Here is a 24,822-nt window from a genome sequence, read left to right on the forward strand (position 1 = left end):
ATGAAGTGTCTAGAAGCTACACTATATGTCTACATTATATGAAGTCGGATGTAGTTCTAGATCACTAGTCAAACTCTTCTACCGTCAGATATCTTTAATCTAGCATTCACTCTTGTGAATTTATATGGTTTTCCTGCTGACAGTTACGCAGCTATTTGTTAAAAATATTTTACCATGGATACAAGGTCTGTTTTTTCCTTCTTTTTGCTGGTGTATTGGGTCAAATGAGGAAGGAGGACCATTCAGCTCCAAACTTGTTCAGTTTGTTCCATTGACCAACTCCCAAAACATGACGGGGTAATGTTTAAATTATCAGAGGAACTTGATGGTAAAAATATTAAAACTGAATAATCTCCCCACATAAACTCATTGTTTTACAAATCTCAACCTTATCCCATGTCGAGATTTATCCGTGGTCATCAGAAATGTACGGTTTGTTGTTTCGCATTGTGCTTGAATGGTTTTATCAGAATTTATGTGACACCTGTGAGCATTTGGCATGAGAAAGGTGACCGAGTCATGACCGAGACCTTTGGTCAGAAATGTCCCAGAGGAAATAAACCACTTTGTTGTCTTTGATAACATTGTTTCACTCCTGAAGAATGATTTACTCCCCCATGGAAAAGTGTAAAAGCAGGTTAGAGAAAGTAAGAACAACTTTTTTCGGAGATGTCGGCAGTTGTTGGTTGAGAGGCACGTGGAAATCAGGCCTCATCCTTGTTTTATTGTACAGCTGTTCAATAAGTTACGGGGAAAGAAGAAATAATGGATGAAGACAAAGGCAAGAAAAGACAGCATGTAATGGAACAGGTGGGAAAAGAAACAGAATCCAAATTATTAAATTGTAAATTAAATTGTATTGCTTCGGCAAAACATATACTAAAACTCTCCAACCTTGGGGGTCATCCCCGGTCATCCTCTGTGGTATTTGCATGTTGTCCCCGTGTCTGCGGTGGGTTTCCTCCAGGGGCTCCGGTTTCCCCCCACCATCAAGAAGACATGCATGTTAGGGTTCATACTCCTGTCTGTGCCCCTGAGCAAAGCATGGCAAGAAGAACTGGAGTTGGTCCCCGGGTGCTGCACGGCGGCTGCCCACTGCTCCTAGCTACACAGCTAGGATGGGTTAAATACAGAGCTGAATTTCCCTACAGGGATCAATAGAGTATATCAAAATCCAAAAAAAATTAACCAACAGCCGAGAGTCTTTTAACAGGCCAGACAGAATGGCAATTGTGATGGACAGTGTCTATATTTGTGAGGAGAGCCACACGGAACCGACCCATCTACATTCAGACGGTCGGGACGTCCAATGCGTCCCCAAGCTCTCTCTCTCTCTTCCGTGACCTTGATCTCTCAGGTCATCTTGTCCCTGGCCTGGAGGCTCAACCTGGCCTCCACTTACAGGGCCATAGTGGAGTGCTTCCCTTTCCTGTGCAGCCGCGGCAATGGCTGGAGGAACAGCGTCTGCCACAACCTGTCCGTCAACGCCTGCTTCATGAAGGTGAGCTGCTGTGAGAAGGGGAAGGGCCACTACTGGGGTGTCCACCGAGTGCACCTCCCTTATATCCAGCAAGGAAGTTTAAGGGGGAACAGGAGGAGCCGGAGAGGACAGAAGGATGGGGGGCCGGGTGATGGAACGGTGGCCCAGCCGGCTCTGACGGAGCACGACTTCCATCTGTGGAGCTTCAGTTTGCACGATGGACCCAAGTCTTCTGGGTCTTAAGACCGGACGGAGTGGCAACACCGCTTTCAGGAAGTTAGATGGCACCAGATGGGTGCATTACAATCGTATTATCAGCCTTGGGTCGGGGTGGGCCAGCCTCACGTGATGGATCTACTTTTAGACGATGGTACTGTGGCGATTCCTGACCCCTGCACCGCATAGCTGGGAGGTCAAAGGGCATACACCGGGAGGGCTGGTTTAAACTAGGAGGTCACATGACAGCCCGATTGTGACACCGCCTCCATAGCTGTTGTATTTGAACTGGTGGGTGACCCATGTGTTCAGAGATGCCATACAATACAGATAATTGGTTTTACCGTTTAACCCATTTAAATACATTCCAAAGTAAATAATGTGATGAAGGGGACTGCATCAGCTATCAGTTCTCTATATTATATAATTATATTTTATTCACTTTGTTTTATTAGTGTTTAAAGTTTTATTGTATTTATTTAATTATTCTGTCTATGTTCTTTTACCTTCTTATTCATGAATGGTCACTTATGTAATATATATGGATTTTAATGTATGAAATATTTTTATACATAAAGTTTGATTGTTTATTTTTTAAATGAGATGACAGCAGATCAACGATGTGAATGAGGTGGCGTGTGCGTGTGCGGGGATAGCAGGTAAATAATAATCCAGTAGGGGGCAGAATGTTCCCATGGTAATAAAGTCTACCACTGAATCTTAATCAGTGGTTCTAATCCCTTTTCTGAGATAAGACATGTTCTGTATGATAGATTACAATGATATAATGCATACAAATATGTAGTGGGCTTAAGAAGTTCAGGTCAGTCCAGCATAAACGTGTCATAGGGCACTCCGTTGTTACATATTTAGCTTTAACCTTTACTTTTTTAACCTTTGGTTTGCTTCCATTTTGATGCCTGTGGTAGGACTGATACAATAATTTGTTCCATCTTATCTCAAAGGCTATTACTGGGGAAGTCTTAATGGATATTATATGAAGGGTTTTAAAGCACAAAACGTCATTTTCTCCCAGAAATGATACTCCTGAAAACAGAAATGATACTCTGTAATACAGAAATAATACTGTGTAATACAGAAATGATACTGTAATACAGAAATAATATTGTATAATACAGAAATGATACTGTGTAATACAGAAATAATACTCTGTAATACAAAAATGATACTCCGTAATACAGAAATGATACTGTGTAATACAGAAATAATACTCCATAATACAGAAGTGATACTCCATAAAACAGAAATGATACTCTGTAATACAGAAATGATACTGTGTAATACAGAAATAATACTCCATATTACAGAAGTGATAATCTGATACTCCATAATACAGAAATGATACTGTGTAATACAGAAATTATGCTCCATAATACAGAAATGATACTGTGTAATACAGAAATGATACTCTGTAATACAGAAATAATACTGTGTAATACAGAAATGATACTGTAATACAGAAATAATATTGTATAATACAGAAATGATACTGTGTAATACAGAAATGATACTGTGTAATACAGAAATAATACTGTGTAATACAGAAATAATACTCCATAATACAGAAATGGTACTGTGTAATACAGAAATGATACTGTGTAATACAGAAATAATACTCCATAATACAGAAATGGTACTGTGTAATACAAAAATGATACCCCATATTACAGAAATGATACTGTGTAATACAGAAATAATACTCCATATTACAGAAATGATACTGTGTAATACAGAAATGATACACCATAATACAGAAATGATACTGTGTAATACAGAAATGGTACTCCATAATACAGAAATGATACTGTGTAATACAGAAATGATACACCATAATACAGAAATGATACGCCATAATAAAGAAGTTATACTCTGTAATACAGAAGTAATATTTTGTAATACAGAAATGATACTCCATAATACTCCATAATACAGAAATGATACTGTGTAATACAGAATTGATACGCTGTAATACAGAAATGGTACACCATAATACAGAAATGATACTGTGTAATACAGAAATGATACTGTGTAATACAGAAATGATACTTGTAATACAGAAATGATACTGTGTAATACAGAAACGATACTTTGTAATACAGAAATGATACTCCATAATACAGAAATTATACTCCATAATACAGAAATTATACTCTGTAATACAGAAACGATACTTTGTAATACAGAAATGATACTGTGCAATACAGGGCCAGGATGTGGGATTAACAGTCTGAATAAAATTTGGTGTAGCTATTTAGAAAATAAAATAAAAGGAACACACACACACGCACACACACCAGGTTCGTCTGTTTGCCCTCACAGTTAACAGAAAACCCACACAGGTTGTTTTCTCGTTTATTGTAATTAGCTGTAGCAGCGTCCCTCTCTACGGAGAGCAGCGCAGCCTTGGCTGTAAATAACTCGTTAGTATGGCTTTGACAGCGAGCTGGCGACAGAGAGCTGTTTGTACTGTGTGCAGAGATGTTTTCCATTTTCTCTTTTCAAGACTCCGAGGTGTTTACATGTTATGCATCTAAATAAAGTCACACAAGAGTGCACTTTTTTCCAAAGGAACAAACCCTGTTGTCTTCATCATAATAGAGATTAATCTCAGCCTGTCTTGAGAATTAAAATCCTTTTTTTTTTTATTCCTCCTTGGTGTTTGGTGCTGTAATATTTGGGTCAGTTCATATCCAAAGGAAGTGAATCGTGCAGCACTGCTGGGTATGAAACTTTAAACAGGGATGCTGCTGTGAAGATGATGATGATGCTCATGTGTTGAATGGTCCTCACACAACTTATCGCACTGCAACATGTATTCTGAGTTACATTAGCCAGGCATACCGTGGTATTTATAGTAATTATATGAAGTGCATCACTTTTATCGACATCGTTCATTTGCATGTTTCTGTCTTTCACGCCTCTTGTCATCAGCTGTCAGTCACACGCCGTGGCTCCGCCCCCCTCAGGTAGACCTACAGCTCCGGGTTCCATCCTCTCCATCCTCACTGAGTCAAACTGCAGCACCTGGGAAAGAGGTTGCCTTGGAAACCCCCTCTCTCTCTCTCTCTGTGGTACGTGGCTTTAATATACTATTTCATCTCTTACTGTAACTAGGGTGGCTGTAGACAACTTAATGCCCCGATCTGGACAAGTTTGTCCTGTGGGTTGAAGTGAATTGAGTCAAAATAGCCTGTTTATGCAGTTTTAGTGGTTATGACTCATTTGAGTCTCTCTCAGGTTTTTACTTTTTTCTTGTCAGAGAGGTTCAGACATGCCCCAAACATCTCTCAGTGGTAGCTTTTGATAAAAAGCATGTGAGAAGAGTATTTCTTTAAAACTGAAAGCTGTCTAGTGTCAAGTCGCTCAGTTTTGTTTTTTTTTACTGGTGATGCATGTCAGGGGAAAAAAAAGGAAAAATACAATAAAAGCTGATTGATTTAGAAAATAATCACAGTAGCGTGCTGTAATTGTGCTTTTTGCTTTAATTAATTTCCTTCAGAGCACTTTCTGTTTGAATAATCGCATTTTGATGACAGAGACAGTGCAGAGCGTTCATTTTGGATCAGTTTTTTAAGCACTCTTCATTCACCATGCTGATGACTGCTGGGATAGGCTCCAGCATCCCCGCGACCCTGCGGGTAGGACAAGCGCTTTGGAGAATGGATGGATATACCCATTTGTTCACATATTGCACCTTTGTATAACTACAGTAATGACTTAGTAATTGTCATTTTTATGCACCCTGCAGCTCATGAAGGAGCTACTGTAGCGTCGTGTGTCTGATCGATGACTCCACACATTGTTTTCCACATTTCTCGAGGATGTTGAACTCATGGGAACAGAAAATCCTCTTTCAGACTTTCTGAAAGAATTTTTTTTTTCTTTTTTTGGTCTCTTTTTGCTTTTTTTACTCGGTGTGTGCAAGTTTTCCTCTGTTTCGGTCATCAAGTCAGGTCAAGTCAAACTTTATTTTTACAGCACATTCCCTACACAGGGCAACACAATGTGCTTCACATAAAATGACAATACAACTGCAACTCGGTCATAAAAGTGCAAATACAGAAAATAAATGTGCATGTCAGCAGGTGTTAGTGCAGAATATACAAATATCACAATATACAAAACAAAGACACACACACCAGAAACTTAGCCGTAGGCTGTTTTAAAAAGTAAGGTGACTGTGATTTCCTTCTCACGTTTTGAAATCAAGACAACAGCCTTGTTTGTTTTGCAGGTGTTGATCCGGGACGCCTGATCCTGTTCCGGCTCCTCCGTCAGTCCCACAGATCCCCGCACAGGAGGGACGGCGGCTGACAGGATCTCCTGCTGCAGAGCGAGTCCCTGAAACCGACAGCTTGAGTCTCGTTCATAAACAGGTACCTTCATCTTTATCCTCCTCATCCATCTTCTTCTCCTCCTCCTCCTCTAAGCGAGTGGGGGAACAGACCCCGGGGGAAATAACGCCGCACATCATCGGGCCTTCGCCACCGGGAACCGAGAGCCTGGAAGTTCTGTTGACAGTGCTGGAGAGTTCCCTATAAGACACACACATACACACACCTCTGTTTGTCCTCTGTTACTCAGTCTGTGAGTCACTGGGTGCTGGACCGGGTCAAATGGATGTGGAAGTGGAGGGCAAATTAACTCGGAGCAGCGTGATTTTATGGTTGTCTGTTGCGATTCCCTCCCAGAGCAAATCACTCCTAAAGATCAATGAGGAAGCCCAGGGAGGAGACAGACCGTCAGTTAATAGACTGTCAGTAAGTAGACAGACAGTATAGGACAGAGTAATCAAGACAGTAAGTAGACAGACGGTCAATAACCAGACAGACAGACAGTGAATAGATGGACAGTTGGCTAATGATTGGGCAGACGGTCAGTTGTCTACTCTTGTTATTTCTATTCTGTTGTGATGTCCTCATTCACTTTGGGCCTGTTCACACCAGCGCTAACAACGCTCGTCGCTTCATATTTTAGCGTTTATTCCAGTCAAGTTGACACTCGGTGGTTATTAAACGTGTCAGTGAGTCCCGCTGGAAACTGTCAGTAACACACCAGCTTCCTGCAGTGCTGGACGATATGGAAACTATGCAAAAATATCATGTTTAAGACTCCAGCTATGGTCCATCACATTAAAGTATTTGGTAATATAAAGTATAATAATAATATCAAACCAAAACTGTGATAATCCTCCCTCAAATATTTCACCCCTCATTTTGTGAGAACTTTTAGGTTGGTTTTGCTTTGCATGTTCTCCCTGTGTCTGCGTGGGTTTCCTCCCACCATCACACCGACATGCAAGTTAGGTTTAACACTCCTGCCTGTGCCACTGAGCAAGGCAATGGAAAGAAGAGCTGGAGTTGGTCCCCGGGTGCTGCAGCTGCCCACTGCTCCTATACGACAGGATGGGTTACATGCAGAGAACACATTCATTGTAAGAATACAATGACAAATAAAAGTGGCTTTCTTTCTTTCCAGGTAGGTAACACATTGTTGGTATATTAATGTCGACTAAAAAAATGTGTGTCACGATATAACAATATCCGATCACCTCTATAAAATACAATAAACCAAACATTCAATATTATTGCATATATTTGCTTTTCATGATGATGATTTATTTCGAACATGTAAATAAGCAGGATATAACAGATAATCTATTGTCAATAATCTGAAATGATCAACAAATCCACACGTCAAACTCAGCAGAACAAACCTCCACATACGTCAGATTATTTATCACATGTTCGAAAAGGAGTAGGAGGACACGTACGCTTATTTATTTATTTATTTGCTGTCGGAGGATTAAAAAAAACCACGTCTTCATCGGCTCCTCTACCAAAACTGTTTTTTTTTTTTTTGCTTTATTGAACAATATTTTTAGAAACAAGGCAAGTCAACCACGGTACAAAACATTTGGGCGTGTGTCTGAGTATAAGACAAAACAAACATGAACAAAACGAAGAGAGAAAACATCCACAATCAAAGTTCTTAAAAACAAAAGTGAATTAAAATATATAAATCAAACAATAATGTTGAGATGTATGAATTACAGGTCGACACATTCAGGGTCTTAATGTGTAAGCTTGTGCACGTTTCAGCAGTTCTTTTGCAGATTTTAAATCCACACATTTCAGGGATTTACAACACAGTCTACAGTCATTACAGAAAGCACTGAAAACGGGTGGGGTTTTCATAAACTTAGATTTGTGTATGTAATGTTTTGCCATTCTGAGAATTGTGTTAATTAGCAGATTTTCTCTTTTCTATTTCATCCCCAGTTCATACATTACATCCCCAGTTCATACATTACATCCCCAGTTCATACATTACATCCCCAGTCCTTACATTACATCCCCTCAGTCCATACATTACATCCCCCCAGTCCTTACATTACATCCCCCAGTCCATACATTACATCCCCAGTCTATACATTACACCCCAGTCCTTACATTACACCCCCAGTCCATACATTACACCCCAGTCCTTACATTACACCCCCAGTCCATACATTACACCCCCAGTCCACACATTGCATCCCCAGTCCACACATTGCATCCCCAGTCCACACATTACATCCCCAGTTCATACATTACATCCCCCAGTCCATACATTACATCCCCCAGTCCATACATTACATCCCCAGTCCTTACATTACATCCCCAGTCCATACATTACATCCCCCAGTCCATACATTAAATCCCCAGTCCATACATTACAACCCCAGTCCTTACATTACATCCCCAGTCCTTACATTACACCCCCAGTCCACACATTACATCCCCAGTCCACACATTACATCCCCAGTCCTTACATTACATCCCCAGTTCATACATTACATCCCCCAGTCCTTACATTACATCCCCAGTCCACACATTACATCCCCAGTCCATACATTACATCCCCAGTCCTTACATTACATCCCCAGTTCATACATTACATCCCCCAGTCCATACATTACATCCCCAGTCCTTACATTACATCCCCAGTTCATACATTACATCCCCCAGTCCATACATTACACCCCAGTCCATACATTACATCCCCCAGTCCATACATTACATCCCCAGTCCTTACATTACATCCCCAGTTCATACATTACATCCCCCAGTCCTTACATTACACCCCCAGTCCACACATTACATCCCCAGTCCACACATTACATCCCCAGTCCATACATTACATCCCCAGTTCATACATTACATCCCCCAGTCCATACATTACATCCCCAGTCCTTACATTACATCCCCAGTTCATACATTACATCCCCCAGTCCATACATTACACCCCAGTCCATACATTACATCCACATGTGATTTCAGCATTTATTATGTTGTGCAGCAGAGATGCAGGATAGTCTTTTAAAGCAAAGTCTCCAGTTATTGATTTGTCTGTTTTTCAGAAATTAGTCTGCAACAGCAGCGTTCTTTGTTCCGTATTGTGTCTAAGACGGTTTGTTCAGATTCTGCGGTTGATCGTCGGGAATAACTGAGTGGAGTAACAGCCTCCGGGTCGCTGACGTCGTCTGTGCAGGACGTGTAAAGAGAGAAAGGCGTCCCGTCGTTTGTCATTCAGTCCATTCCAGCACAGGTCAGTTATTATTCTGTGAGTGTTTGCATTTATTAATACCCATAAACTTCTATCTGGAGTCACAACATGCGTGTAATTGTGTCGCTAATTACCTGGTCAGACTGTCTCCTGCCTCATCCGGGGGGGTCAGTGAAGCCGGCTGTCACCGCCGTCGTCACCACAGGCTGGCGGAAAGTAGTTCGTTGCACGTGGATCAGAAACATGTTGTGTTTGGTGGATGTTGTAACGCTGTTTATCACACGGACTTTATAACACACAGACACTCACCTGCCATCTCACTGTCTGTACTGTACACATAATGTAGCCTTCTAGTACTACAGATTACACACAACATATCACATGACAGCACTCTGATATACAGGTTACATTGTAATATGGTAGTATACCATATTACAATGTAACATTCTAATATTTGATTTAACATTGCAATACTATAAATATAATTTTCTAATGCTGTAATACACATTTTATAATGTAACACTCTAAATATACATATTTTTTTAATTATGATGATAATATTCTAATCCCATGTACATTGAACACCAACCTTATGTTTTTATTATTTGTTCTTTATTTTGTTTTGTTTATTTTATTCATTCATTTTATTTATCTATCCCCCCCCCCCCCAATTGTATCCGGTCAATTACCCCACTCTTCCGAGCCGTCCCGGTCTCTGCTCCACCCCCTCTGCCAGTCCGGGGAGGGCTGCAGACTACCACATGCCTCCTCCCATACATGTGGAGTCACCAGCCGCTTCTTTTCACCTGACAGTGAGGAGATTCTCCAGGGGGACGTAGCACATGGGAGGATCACGCTATTCCCCCCAGTTCCCCCTCCCTGCTCGAACAGGCGCCCTGACCAACCCGAGGAGGCGCTAGTGCAGCGAACAGGACACATACCCACATCCGGCTTCCCACTCGCAGACATGGCCAGTTGTGTCTGTACTGACGCCTGACCAAGCCGGAGGTACCACAGGGATTTGAACCGCCGATCCCTGTGTTGGTAGGCAACGGAATAGACTGCCACGCCACCCGGACGCCCCCCACCTGCTTTATTTTCACTTTATGATTCATCGGATTTTGTTAAATGTCATCTGAATCTGACACAAATTCATCAAATCATATTCCTGAAATGTGAAAACTTACCTCAGATTCTGATTCCAGTTTTATTTCTGTTCCTCCTCTTCTGCATGGATGGTTCTCCTCTCCCCTACATCCCTCTTAGAGAAGAAGAAGAAGAAGACACTTTATTTGTCATTGTACAGGTTACAATGCATTTGTCTACTGCATTTAACCCGTTCTATTGTATAGGAGCAGTGGGCAGCTGCAGCACCCGGGGACCAACTCCACTTCTTCTTTCCATTGCCTTGCTCAGGGGCACAGGCAGGAGTATTGACCCAAGCATGCATGTCTTTGACGTCTACTGTCTCCTCTCTACTGTCTCTGTGCTGCAGCTCTTCCTGGTCATGATGTCTCCTCAGCCGGTCCAGCGGCTCCTGACTCCCGGCCAGCTCCAAGCTCTGCTCCATCAGCAGCAGCGAGCGCTCCTCCTCCAGCAGGTCCTCATGCACCTCCAGTGTCTGTTTGTCATTTTGACGGTCAAATGTGAGACTCTGGATCCATCTGCGTTGCATCTCAGTGTCAAAATGCACTGCAGTGTGAAATGATCGCCTGTAACTATGTCCAGCGATGTGGGTTGACTGTTCGCTTATGACACAGTTCTGCAGTTTTTATCAGCTGAGATGGATTCTGGCTGGTTAGGCTGGTCAATCGAGGCACAACCAAACCCCACATTAACATCAATTCAAACCAGATTCACTCAGGTGTGAGGCCTGCACCTGTTTGCAACTGGTGTTATCCAGCGGTTCAGAATCTGTTGTGTGTCATAAAATTATAGAATACGCTACTTTCATGTAATTGTTCTTGTCTAGGTGGTTAGCGCGGTCGCCTCACAGTAAGAAGGTTCTGGGTTCGAGCCCCGGGGTAGTCCAACCTTGGGGGTCGTCCCGGGTCGTCCTCTGTGTGGAGTTTGCATGTAAGCCCCGTGTCTGCATGGGTTTCCCCCGGGTGCTCCGGTTTCCTCCCACAGTCCAAAGACGTAGTATGTCAGCTGAATCGGCTGAACTAGGTGTGTGTGTGTGTGTGTGTGTGTGTGGGCCCTGTGATGGCCTGGCGGCCTGTCCAGGGTGTCTCTCCACCTGCCGCCCAATGACTGCTGGGATAGACTCCAGCATCCCCGCGGCCCTGAGAGCAGGATAAGCGGTTAAGATAATGGATGGATGGGTGGATGGGACTTTTCCTGCATAAATAAAGGATAAATGAAATTAAAATAGTCACCTCATGACCCACCCGGAAACAGACCCAATTTTCTGTCGTTACACCATGGTGGATTTGAATCCATGACCATGTATTCGGGTCTGAGCCGGCATGGTACAGGGTCAAATGAACGAGACGACATGTCTTCTGTACCAGAAGACTGTAGGGATGCTGGAATACACGGCTTCATTTTTTAAGTTACATTGCCTGGTGGGTTTTCCTTTGGCCCACTGTCACACAAATGGCGGTGATTCGTGAGCTCCTGTATTCCTCTTGTTTGACAGAGGCCGTGCTAAATAGTGTGTCTAAAATACAAACGACGTGTGTAATTCCCTCCTGTTTCTGTTTTCCAGCAACATCTGAAAGCGTTTTACAAGAAACAGCAGGAGCAGCTCAACATACAGCTGCTGCAGCACCACCCTGACAAGGCCAAAGAGGTGATTCCTTTTGCTCTTATTCACGTCTAATTAAAAAAAACACAACAAAAACTTACATTTTATTAAGCCTAACCAAGATATTCAAAGCGTGTTAAGAAAAACTAGTCACTGGTATCAGTAAACTTCCTAAAACGTTGATATTCCTTGAAAGTGCTTCACAGCCAGCTTGTGACACTGCAAGATGTCGCTCATGGAAACGACTGAAACAGGTTTGATGAGAAACAAACCCTTGCCAGGTTAAGCGTAAGGGCCCTGACAGTGTCGGGCCGTCGGTGAGCGTCTGTGACCCGAGTTTTTGCGGTGTGTCCAGCACCGTCGGCACTAGCCGGACCCCCGTCGGCAGCTTTTCGGCCACGGCGGAGCCCGTCGGTGAGAGAGATCACTCTGATTGGCTGTTCGGCTTAGCGAATCAGCGCAGAGCGTACAGGCTAGCTGGCCATCGGCTGTAGTCTTCGCGGCGTGTTCAAGGTCTGCTTTTTGGCCCAGACGGCAGGCGACGTGAGGCGACGCAACAGCCGGCCTTCCTCGCCGCTGGTCGGTTTGGTGTGTCTGGGCCCCAACCTTGACGTTGCACATTATTTTATCCATGCTGTTACACATATAACCTGTTGGGGGCAGGAGTGAGTGGCTGTAGGTGGAGCTGACCTAAATCAGGTGATCTACAGTGGAGGGAAAATTTGAAGTTTTTTTTTTATTAGCAAATTTACAACACACAATTGGTATAACAAGAGGTTAGAATGGAAAAAAAGGAAAAATAAAGGAAATTTAAATGAATTTAACAAAAAAATAAAAAGTAGGGGTCCGGGAGAGAGAGCTGGGGGTTCTCTACAAGGTCAAGCCTCTCAGCTAAATTGCGACGTATGACTGCGTTCTTCTCCTCCAGACATGGCAGAGATGAACAGTGACGGCGCAGCTCCGCAGGAACGATACACAAGTGCGGTTTGGTTGTCAGGGATCCGTTTTCATGTGTCAAACATTTTGCCAGGGGCGATGATTGTGTTGCTTGCCAGGTCGTGTGTTGGATCTTCTACAGGCGTACCAAACAAAACATTTGAAAGCGTGAGGCGGTTTTGCAGGAAGTAGGAAGTGGAGGGACAGGAAAGAGGGGAAAGCTGTTGTCTGGTGGAACAGCCGTGTCAACGCCGCCTCCGCCTCAAAGCAAACCGTCCTGCGTTGTGGAGGAGTTTGGTGATTCTAACACACAAACACACACAGGATGGTGTCAGGCCTGGTGGCCCTTTCGCCTCCGCGCGATGACGTCACTGCAGTGGGCGTGTCTTCCGGTCTTCTTCCTGTATTGCGATGCATAGCTGGTGTGCTGCTTTTGCTGCAATTGTAATGTGCGTTTGTGGCCTTTTGGCAGTGACTCAGCTTGAGCAAAGCTGTGATGTGGACTCACATCACATCAGAGCGGTGATGTGGACTGGTTTCTAAGCAGGGTTTGAGTCTGTTTTTGCATTTTGAAGGTGATTTTTGTTTAGACTTGGACTCTGAACAACTGGAAATTGACTGAAATGAGCTTTACTTTGGACTCCTATAAATAAAAACTATATTGTTTAACCAATATAGTAATGATAATAATAATGATATTAATAACAACAATAATAATAAGTTCATATATTTAGCACTTTTCTAAAACAACGTTACAAAGTGCTTTACAAAGAAATAAAACCAGACAAGACCAAATAAGTAAGAGTAAAAACTATAAATAAATAAATAAAGACGATATCGAACATGTGTAAAAGTTTTCATAAAAAGAAAAGTTTTCAGACAGTACACATCTACTTTAATGCTTTTGTTTGCAGCGAGGGCCCTGAAGCTTTGTGGTACCAACGTTTTTATTAATTAAGCTGATCGTTACAAACTTCCTGCAGTCCCAAAATGATCTTTGAACAGTCTGATAGTTTAGAAGACACACTTTATAGGTACATCGTTTAACTAGGAAGCACAGGTTTTCAAACAGACCTGGTTTGTAGAAAATCAGGACAAGCTGATCACATGAAAATTAAAAAAAAGGTACTCACTACATGACCCCGTCACCAGGTTCAAGCAGTCATCAATCAGCATATCTGATCATATGATCAGTCATCATAGCTGATGACTGCTTATGGCATGAAATAGGCTTGTACTGTCTCATAGAGAATTTACTTGACCCACTGGATTATATATATATGTGTGTGTGTGTGTGTGTGTGTGTGTGTGTGTGTGTGTGTGTGTGTGTGTGTGTGTGTGTGTATGTATGTATGTGTAGGTGTGTGTATTTTTCCACATATTTATTTTATTTTCATTTTATTCTTTGTACTAACAATGCCAAGCTAAATTCCTTGTGGTGCATATAATGCACATGGCAATAAAATATTTTCTGATTCTAAACTTAGAAACCTCTCTCTCTTTCTCTCTCTCTCTCTCTCTCTCTCTCTCTCTCTCCCCATTTCTTTCTTTAGCAGCTGGTGTTCCAGCAGCTTCTTCAGCTCCACCAGCAGCTGTTGAGGGTGCAGAGACCACTGCTGTGCCCTCCCACGCCCTCTGCAGGTCACTCCCATAAGGCTTCGTATCTGTCAACCTTGTCTACGACTACTACTACTTCCGGCTGCTCCCGTTAGGGGGCGCCACAGCAGATCATCCGTTTCCATCTCTTCCTGTCCTCTGCACCTTCCTGTCACACCAGCCACCTGCATGTCCTCCCTCACCACATCCATAAACCTCCTCTTTGGCCTTCCTCTTCTCCTCTTCCCTGGCAGCTCCATATTCAGCATCCTTCTCCCAGTATACCCAGCATCTCTCCTCCACACATGTCCAAACCATCTCAATCTTGTCTCTCTTGCTTTGTCTCCAAACCGTCCCTATATTCAATCCTAATCCTGTTCTTCTTCATCACTCCCAGTGAAACTAGCATCTTCAACTCTGCCACCTCCACCTCCAGCTGCACCTCCTGTCTTTTCATCAGTGCCACTGTCTCCAAACCATACAACATAGCTGGTCTCACTACCATCTTGTAAACCTTCCCTTTAACTCTTGCTGGTACCCTTCAGTCACAAATCACTCCTGACACTCTTCTCCACCCACTCCACCCTGCCTGCACTCTCTTCTGCACTCTCCATTACTTTAGACAGTTGACCCCAAGTATTTAAACTCATACTCCTTCATCACCTCTACTCCTTCCATCCTCATCAGTCTACTGTCCTCCCTCTCATTCATGCGTATGTATTCTGTCTTGCTCCTACGGTCTTTCATTCATTCAAACTTCAGACTCTCACCTCCACACTCCTACCCTTCCTCCTCTCCCGCTGCCTCTGGACATACCTTCCCCCTCTCCTTCACCCAACAGTAGCACAGTTTACACCGACACCCTGCTGGCCAACTGTCGTTGGTAACCCGGGCCTCGACCGATCCAGTACAAAAGCTGATTTATGATCCGCATATTTGATTTGGCAGAGATTTGGTGTCCTTCCCATTCTGTCTGGGATCGGGACTGGCGCTAAGAACGCGCTGGCTTGTGCAGCCTCGTCCTGACTGTTATTTCAAAATAGTTTCCACATCATACACGACCACCTAGTCACCGATGTTTCAGACAAACTATGTCCACAGGATTCATTCATTCATTTATTTATTTTGGTGGGAAGTCACAGAAAGTCCCAACAGACCTGTGAGGGGTCCTCAGACCTCATGTAGAGGACCACTCCTCTAAAATGAAGTTCATTCATTATAACCTCCATATTTTCCCTTCGGCTTCAGAAGTAAAGACGTCACTCTTTGTCTTCCTGTTTGTCTTTGTCTTCCGGTTTGTCTCAGCCCCCTGCAGCCCTGCAGACATCCAGCAGATATGGAAAGACTTGACCAACGGACCGACGGAGCAAAAAGGCACCAAGACGGACAGTTTGGAACCGGCTACCGTTCCGTCCTCTGCCGGCGTGGTGGCGGAGGAGGTGTCGAGGGGGCCGGCCAGGAGTCTCCAGACTCCTCCTCACAACACAGAGACGTACGTCCCTCCTCTCCTCTGTCTGTCGTCAGCACACATGTTAAGTCTGTTTTCACGAGGACGTCAGTCCCACCGTCCTGCGACCAGACTGACAGGTTGTCACATCAGAACACGTAGAGTAAAGCAGGTTTACACCCCTAGAGAGCCGTGAGAGCTCAGCTGAGATTCGTCTCTGTGTACACATCAGAGAGGCGGCGGCACACACACTCTCTTCTTCTTTTGTTTGGGAGCTGAAGGTGTTTGTTTGTTGTCGCAACGAGACTTCCTTCTTTTTTATTTATCCCCGTGGGACAAACTCCTGTGTGTGTGTGTGGGTGTGTGTGTTTGTTGTACCACCTAAAGCGGCTTTCACAGATAACGGTTTACACGACTACATGTTCTTAATCAAAGGTGAACAGGTTTTCATGTCATTCTCACTGCTCCCCTCCATCTCTCTCTCTCTCTCTCTCTCTCTCGCTCTCTCTCTCTCTCTCTCTCTGTCATTCTTTGGTACCTAAAAAGAAAACAAAACACTCTCCTGGTTCTTTTTGTTGTTGTTTTGTTTGTTGTTTTGTTGTATTTTTTTTATAATAAAAGTATTTCCCAACACCCCCACCCCTCCCCCCGCCTCCTCCAGCGCTGTTAACGCGGATCGCTCCGCCACACACACTCTGTACAGTCACGGTGTGTGTAACTGGCCCGGCTGTGAGTCCGTCTGTGAAAACATCAGTCGCTTCATCAAGTAGGTGTCACTTCACTCCTGTGCAGTTTTTTTGCATTTTGTCCAAGTAGCGCTAATACCACGGTCACGGAGAATACCGCTCTCTGACTGGCTGGAGGGTGTGCGTTAAAACTGTATAATACACACGTGGTTCTGCACAAGTTTGATCACTGTTCTAAATTCATACGCTGGACACCAAGTCTCTATGTAACCATAGCAACACACTGAACCTGCAGCCAGCCCAGTGGACATTCAAAGCTAGTTTAGCAGTTAACGTTTGCTTCATAACCTTTTAAATCCTTTTAATAAACAAACAAACAATTCTCTGGTCCAAAATGTTCAAGATAAGATAAAATAAGTGAATGCTTTTATTTTAATTCGTTGACAAGTGACCAAGCGGGATTACCACACAAATGTGTGCATTAAAGGGTTTCTAACGCACTCTGCGGATTATCTGTTATGTAACTTCTACATGTGTTTTTATTTTAATTTTTTTTAGGCATTTGGGAAGTCAGCACAGTTTGGATGACCGCAGCACAGCGCAGTGCAGAGTCCAGATGCAGGTGGTGCAGCAGCTTGACCGTCAGGTGAGGTCTCGCTAGTTAGACGCTGAGCCCGTTACCAAAGTTGGACGATGAGAGAAAAAGGTGTTCAGAAAAAAGAAAAAAACTCAAAAGGTCCAAAATTGCATACTATTCAGTACACCAAAATAGTGCGGGTGTTTTCAGCATGTCCGAAACCGCAGTATGCATCAAATAGTATGTGGAAAGCACAAGGATGTCATACTACATTCAGAGAAATTTGCGAACGTTCGACACTTTGTGTCATGACCATCCCACAATGCATTGCGATACTTCATGACACCAACCAACAATGGCAAAGGGCAATACAAAACCCAAGAAGCAGAACAGTTTAAATTTAAGTAATACTTTTCACTATGCTGAGCAGAAAGTGGTTAAAATCAGCGTTTATTTTTACATCTTAAAAAACGCTGCGGGTCACCACACCGGTAGAAGTTTGTGCACAGCATGTCGTCATCAACATGCTAAGAGCGGAAAGAAAGTGGCGTGGCTCTCTTGATGATGTAATATCACTGAACAGCCGTTGTACATTTTATTCGCATACTAATAGTACATTGGAAGATAGTACACATATGTAGTAAGTAGTATGTGACTTCGGACGTTACTATTCTGGTGGCAGGGAGGGGTCAGGCGAGGTTGCCCAATCTCTCCATATTTGTTCCTTCTTGCTGCCCAACTCCTCTCGACATTTATTCTTGAGAGTGATGTCCAAGGAATTTCTTTAACAGGTCGTCAGCTGATCATCAGTCAGTTTGCTGATGGTACTACATTATTTCTAAAGGATGCACCGCAGGTTTCCAAGGTGATAAATCACATCAAAATATTTTGTGAAGCTTCAGGTCTCTCTTTAAATATGGGAAAATGTGAACTTCTGGCCATTAAGAAGTGTATCGGTCCTTCTTTATACAACATCCCTGTGAAGAGCCAAGTCAACTATCTGGGGATTGTGGTGACTAAGAATGCAAATGTCAGATGCTCTTTGAGTGCTGATACTATTATTGAGAAAGCACAGAAAAGATTTAACTTACGGCTACAGAGACTTAACCCTCAACCTTGTGTGGACAAATCTATCTGTAAACCAATAGATGGAATTTCCAGATTTCTCTGGAAAAACAAAACTCACTATGTGAAGGACTCTTGTTATGATCGGGCGGCCTCAATTTTCTTGTTTTTTCTTCTTTAAATAACACTTTCAAAATCAATTGGATCAATCAATTTCTGTCCAACCCTGAATCTCTATGGAACTTTATCCCAAACTACATATTCTCCCAGTTAGGTGGCCTCCCTTGTGTATTGATGCGTAATTACAGCGCTCCTAAAATACCCTCCCTTTTGTCAAGTTTTCATAAGCAAATGCTTTTATCTTGGTCTCTAGTATACAAGCACAATTTCTCACCCCACAGTTATTTAATTTGGAATAATACAAATATTCAAATCTCTTTTTCAAGAACTGGTTTGACAATAATATCCTATCAGTCAGCCAGCTGTTCAATTCAGAGGGCTTTTTACTTATACTTACCTATTCTGAATTTCTTGTGACTCCCAAAGAATTTTCTAATGTCATGGATGCTCTCCCCCAATGGGTTACCATGCCCCTGAAAGATGTTGTTAAAACACAGCCATCTTAGTCCTTTCAGTGTAACCCTTATACGATACCCAGGTAGGGAGAATATGCTTTATGTCTCGCCCCTCTGCCTGCAACAGAAAGATCACATCACTTTTTCACAAAGAGATTGTTACAAGTCCTTTTGTTCTTCCACACTGGAATGCTGTGGTTGATAACATCAGTTGGAAAAAAGTCTGGACCATACCATTAAAATACCTCATCATGAATAAAATAAGTCGGGACCATACCATTAAAATACCTCATCATTAATAAAATAAGTCTGGACCATACCATTAAAATACCTTATCATTAATAAAATAAGTCGGGACCATACCATTAAAATACCTCATCATGAATAAAATAAGGGAGGTAACTTACAAACTAATTCATAGATATTACCCGGCTAAGAGTTATCTTAAGAAAATGAAGGATAACATCGAGACATTCTGCTCATTTTGTGATACGGGCAGTGAAACCACCTTACATCTAGTTTGGATGTGCCCATATACTCAGACAGTTTGGAAAGATGTGTGTAAACTTATTAGGAAATATTTATGTAATGATTTTTCCTTGTTATATAAAGTTGTGTTGCTTGGCTTCTAGTATGATGACCGATCGAAAACCATCGAGTACTTTCTAATCAACCCCATTCTTTTACTAGGCCAGTTCACATTCACAAGCGTTAGTTTGATAACCAGAAACTTTTATTTATTGTATTTGAACATTATGTCAAAACTATCTGACCTTCCAGCAACACCACAGCTGTTAAAACCCTCAACATGTGTGGCCTTCTCACCATCTTTACATGATTTGTAACATAAGATGTGAGACCCTGGTCCCAGTTCCACACTGTAGTTTACTTGTTTTGTTTTTGTTTTTTCAATGTAGCTGGTGTAGAGTATGGAGCGCTATGTTGCAAGCAAATTACAGCATGGAATTTTTATTTTATTACAATTTAATTTTTATGTTATTAAAATTTTTATGTTATATTATTTTGTTTTTAATTAAAAATGTGTTATTAAAATTTAATTTTGCAATTTAAAAAAAATTCTGGCGGCAGGAACTTCCTGTGGCCGTGCACCTCCGTAACAGTGTTGAGTCGCAAATTCTGTTTTGTGGAAATTGTGGGTTACACGTTGGTGTTCACAAATGAGGAAAACCTGTGTTTAATACAGGAAGTCTGATGTGTAGGTCTGTATAGTAGCGGCACGTTTAATACCCTGCAGAGGAGCATATTGCTGTGTTGAAAGTGTTGACAAAAGAGTTTGCTTTGCAAAATACCACAATTTCACACCATGAAAATATAAAGTTTCTGTTCTGACATTTCGGTGGAAATGGTTTCAGGGGACTCTGGATGCTCCAGAACACAAATACAAAACTTTACTACAACAGCAACACCACATTTTGCGTGTATTGTAATAGTCACTTCCAGACTGGCAGCGGTTTGCCGTTTTGTTTTGTGCCAGTCGTCTTCAGAGCGTCTCTGTCTGTCTCCTCCTCTCTCTCCTCGTGTCTTTCAGCTTTTGAAAGAACGGGAACGTCTGAACGCCATGATGGCTCATCTGCACCTCCCGCCTTTGGAGCTTCAATCGCTGCACGCGCGGCCTCCCCTCTCCGCCGCCGCTGACCCGTGCAGTCAACAGGTAGATAGTGACCGTCTGCAAATGGTCTTTAGAGGTAATGCCAAGCCATCTCTCAGCTGTGAGTCAACAGTACAGACAATATGCCGCAGTCTGGTACACACCGTTCTCCCCGCCGCCGCCTCGTTTTCTCCAGCCGATGGCGCTGGCGCGGGCTGATGAGGTCACTGTCTCCCCGGGAGCAGCGTGTGGTGTGTTGCAGCGCGGTGACCTGACCGACATCACGCCGCCGACTGAACCGTTAAATAACAAAACACGCACGCTGTCATTTTCTGAGGGAACAGAGTGCATTTTGGGAGACGGCGCTGAGGTGGCCGGCGCAGCGGTGCCGTGTGAGATTAAGGTCGCAAACATCTGACACCGCGTGCAGATTGTTTTGGTATCGGTTTTGCGAGGCTTTTCCACAATACTTTGCAATTTTGTACTCCTTTATTTTGTAGCCGCCTCATTCTTTTAAGGATTACTTGCTGTTCAGGATCCTTTATGTGAGCCCGCAGCACTATCCCACATCCTTTATGTGAACACTATCCCACATCCTTTATGTGAGCACTATCCCACATCCTTTATGTGAACACTATCCCACATCCTTTATGTGAGCCCGCAGCACTATCCCACATCCTTTATGTGAGCCCGCAGCACTATCCCACATCCTTTATGTGAGCCCACGGCACTATCCCACATCCTTTATGTGAGCCCGCAGCACTATCCCACATCCTTTATGTGAGCACTATCCCACATCCTTTATGTGAGCCCACAGCACTATCCCACATCCTTTATGTGAGCACTATCCCACATCCTTTATGTGAGCCCGCAGCACTATCCCACATCCTTTATGTGAGCCCGCAGCACTATCCCACATCCTTTATGTGAGCACTATCCCACATCCTTTATGTGAGCCCGCAGCACTATCCCACATCCTTTATGTGAGCACTATCCCACATCCTTTATGTGAGCCCGCGGCACTATCCCACATCCTTTATGTGAGCCCACGGCACTATCCCACATCCTTTATGTGAGCACTATCCCACATCCTTTATGTGAGCCCGCAGCACTATCCCACATCCTTTATGTGAGCACTATCCCACATCCTTTATGTGAGCCCGCAGCACTATCCCACATCCTTTATGTGAGCCCGCAGCACTATCCCACATCCTTTATGTGAGCCCACGGCACTATCCCACATCCTTTATGTGAGCACTATCCCACATCCTTTATGTGAGCCCGCAGCACTATCCCACATCCTTTATGTGAGGCCACAGCACTATCCCACATCCTTTATGTGAGCCCGCAGCACTATCCCACATCCTTTATGTGAGCCCGCGGTACTATCCCACATCCTTTATGTGAGCCCGCAGCACTATCCCACATCCTTTATGTGAGCACTATCCCACATCCTTTATGTGAGTCCGCAGCACTATCCCACATCCTGCTGGTGCCAGTTTTATGTGGCTTCTTTCAGAATAAGAGACATGTCGGGATAATGGGCAAGCTAATCACTCATTAATCTGGAAACTATTGCGTCGTAATAATGCCCATCGCCTCACAATTTCACCCTTGTATTAACAGTGATTGGCTTCCTTCATCTTGGTGTATCACTGGAGTCACATCTGGGGAGGCGAGTCAAATCATTTTGCTACGCCCGGTTAAAGATCTCTCCTCTTTCCCTTCTCCCTTTTCTTCTCTCTCTCTGTTCTTTTTTCACACTACCTTTTTTTTTTTTGCCGACGTGGACCGGCTCCTTGTGTTCCTCTCAGCTCAGCGACACTGTGTCCAAGAGCCGGCCACCCCCAGGAGCCCCGACGCCCCCGGCCCCGGTCAGCCCCTCACCACAGGGCTCCAGAGGACAAGTATCCCCCGGCCAGACTTCCTGTTCCACAGCCATCAGACAACACCACCACATCCCGCTGTCTTCCCTGACCTCAGGTCCACCAACCACGACCGACCGACAGACAGACAGACATGTATGTATGTATTTCAGACTAGCCAGTATCATGTAACATGTGTCTGTGGTTTTCAGACGGTGAATATGAGCTCTACAGGAACACCGACATCAGACCACCGTTCACCTATGCAGCGCTCATAAGACAGGTAACTCGGACACGTCCCAATACTCATGAATGCAGAACTGCAGTCATTTCTCCCCCAAATCCTCATATGTGGTCTACCTGTGTGGGTTCTCCTCCCCAGGCTATAGTAGAAGCGAGAGACAGACAGTTAACACTCAACGAGATCTACAGCTGGTTTACAACATTCGCTTACTTCAAACGAAACGCCGCCACGTGGAAGGTATCAAACCTCCCACCGACCACATCAACCTGCTGGATATTTGTTCTACATTGTTCTTTGGGGTTGACCGACGTCCTCTGGGTTTGATTTCTCTCCGTCCCAGAATGCCGTGCGCCACAACCTGAGCCTGCACAAGTGCTTTGTGCGGGTGGAGAACGTGAAAGGCGCCGTGTGGACAGTGAACGAGGAGGAATACCAGAGGAGGAGGTCACAGAAGGTCAGCGGGTTCGTATCTCAGAGGTACGGAGACAGGGTGTCGGCCATTACACCTCACAGGATCGAATCCCGCCGGGAGGTTTTCTTCTCTGACGGCTCCTTTCCTCCCGTCTGGACAGATGAGACGAGTCGAGACTGAAAAACTACACAACACTGCTACACATATAGTATGACACAATGGAGGATGTAATGTCTTCTCCGTGTATTCTGAAATACAACATACTGGACACCCCGTTACTGCACATGTACCTGTTTCACTAAAGAGAGAGAGAGAAAGAAAGATAAAAAAGATAGAGAAAGCTGGAAAAAATCAAGAGAAAAACTAAAAGAAAAACATAAATGAAGGAATCAAAAGAGAGGTGGGCAAGACAAAAATAAAGGGAAGAAATGAAAATAGATCAACAGAAAGAAAGAAAAGGTCATTTTTCACCAAGTTTATGGCTGTAGTAGGAGATTGGTGAGGAAGTTGTGATACACTTCCTGTTGTTCTTCCACAGGATGAAGAACGTGGCGTCCGGCCCGGCCCTCGGTGGCGCTCTGCGTAGCGGCATGCAGGTGATGGAGGACATTTTGCTCCTGTATGTCTCTGATGCAGCACGGTGGTGCAGTGGTTAGCGCGGCCGCCTCACAGCAAGAAGGTCCTGGGTTCGAGCCCCAGGGTAGTCCAACCTTGGGGGTCGTCCTCTGTGTGGAGTTTGCATGTTCTCCCCGTGTCTGTGTGGGTTTCCTCCCACAGTCCAAAGACATGTAGGTCAGGTGGATCGGCCATACTGAATTGTCCCTAGGTGTGAATATGTGTGTGTGTTGACCCTGTGATGGTCTGGCGGCCTGTCCAGGGTGTCCCCCCGCCTGCCACCCCAATGACTGCTGGGATAGGCTCCAGCATCCCCGCGACCCTGAGAGCAGGATGAGCGGTTTGGATAATGGATGGATGGATGTCTGTGATGTCATCACACCGGCTTACATGTGAGCCGTCTTCTTTTCAGGGGGCGCTTGGATCCAACATGGCCGTCACAGACAGGAACCTGTCAGTCCATCCAGACTCCGACATCCACAGAAGCCCCGACGCGTCTGCACAGCCTCCGCGGTGTGGGCGTCCTGACACCAAAAGACAGTTTGACAATACCGAGCAGAAAAGTGGCTGCTGTGCTGCTGTTTAAGTAAACCTGTTGTGTTTTTGACCTCTTGCAGGTCTTTCCTTCTTAAAGAGGAGGCGTTGGCTTTAGAAGACCAGGCAACTCTGACGTATGTGGTGATGAAGCCGGCCGGCCTGCGGCAGGGCACCAACGAGGAACTTTCTGACCTCCAGTGACTCCTGACACGAGGGATCAAATGACGGGTCAGAAAGAGATGTGAAGAATTTGGCCTCACTCGCCGTCAAGGACGCCCGCGGTGGTGGCAGCAGACCTCTCAGACAGCAGAGGGACCTACTTTTCGGCGGCGGCTGCAGACTGTGTGTGTTGTGTGTTCATCCAGCGTGCGCATAGCGCCGCCCGCTGATCACTCAAGTCAAGTCAATGTTATTTGTATAGCCCAGTACCCCAAGGGGCTTTACAGCAACACAACATCCTGCCCTCAGACCCTCGCCTCGGAGAAGGAACAGCTCCCTAAAAGCTTTCCCAGGGAGGAGAACTAGGAAGAGACCTCCGCAACAACACCGAAGTAATGGGAAAGTATAGTAAATCAACATGAATCCATCTCAGATTTGTGTTTTGATTGAATTGTTGTGTGTTAATTGTGTTGTTTTGATCCTCT

At 44.1% G+C, this 24,822-nt stretch overlaps 1 protein-coding gene across 1 annotated transcript; it reads left to right on the top strand.

The window, feature by feature from the left end:
- Positions 1-10,709: 10,709 nt before the first annotated feature.
- LOC130113945 (forkhead box protein P2-like) lies at positions 10,710-24,596 on the top strand. Its single transcript, XM_056281656.1, has 14 exons — positions 10,710-10,865; positions 11,976-12,059; positions 14,504-14,591; positions 15,852-16,038; positions 16,655-16,759; positions 17,238-17,325; positions 20,446-20,568; positions 22,293-22,488; positions 22,583-22,653; positions 22,753-22,851; positions 22,955-23,091; positions 23,565-23,622; positions 24,054-24,154; positions 24,259-24,596. Exons 1-14 carry the CDS (start codon positions 10,710-10,712, stop codon positions 24,377-24,379), a joined length of 1,614 nt encoding a protein of 537 aa, XP_056137631.1. The 3' UTR covers positions 24,380-24,596.
- The last annotated feature ends 226 nt before the right edge of the window (positions 24,597-24,822 follow it).

The sequence above is a fragment of the Lampris incognitus genome, chromosome 6, assembly GCF_029633865.1.
Source record: "Lampris incognitus isolate fLamInc1 chromosome 6, fLamInc1.hap2, whole genome shotgun sequence".
Classification (NCBI taxonomy): domain Eukaryota; kingdom Metazoa; phylum Chordata; class Actinopteri; order Lampriformes; family Lampridae; genus Lampris; species Lampris incognitus.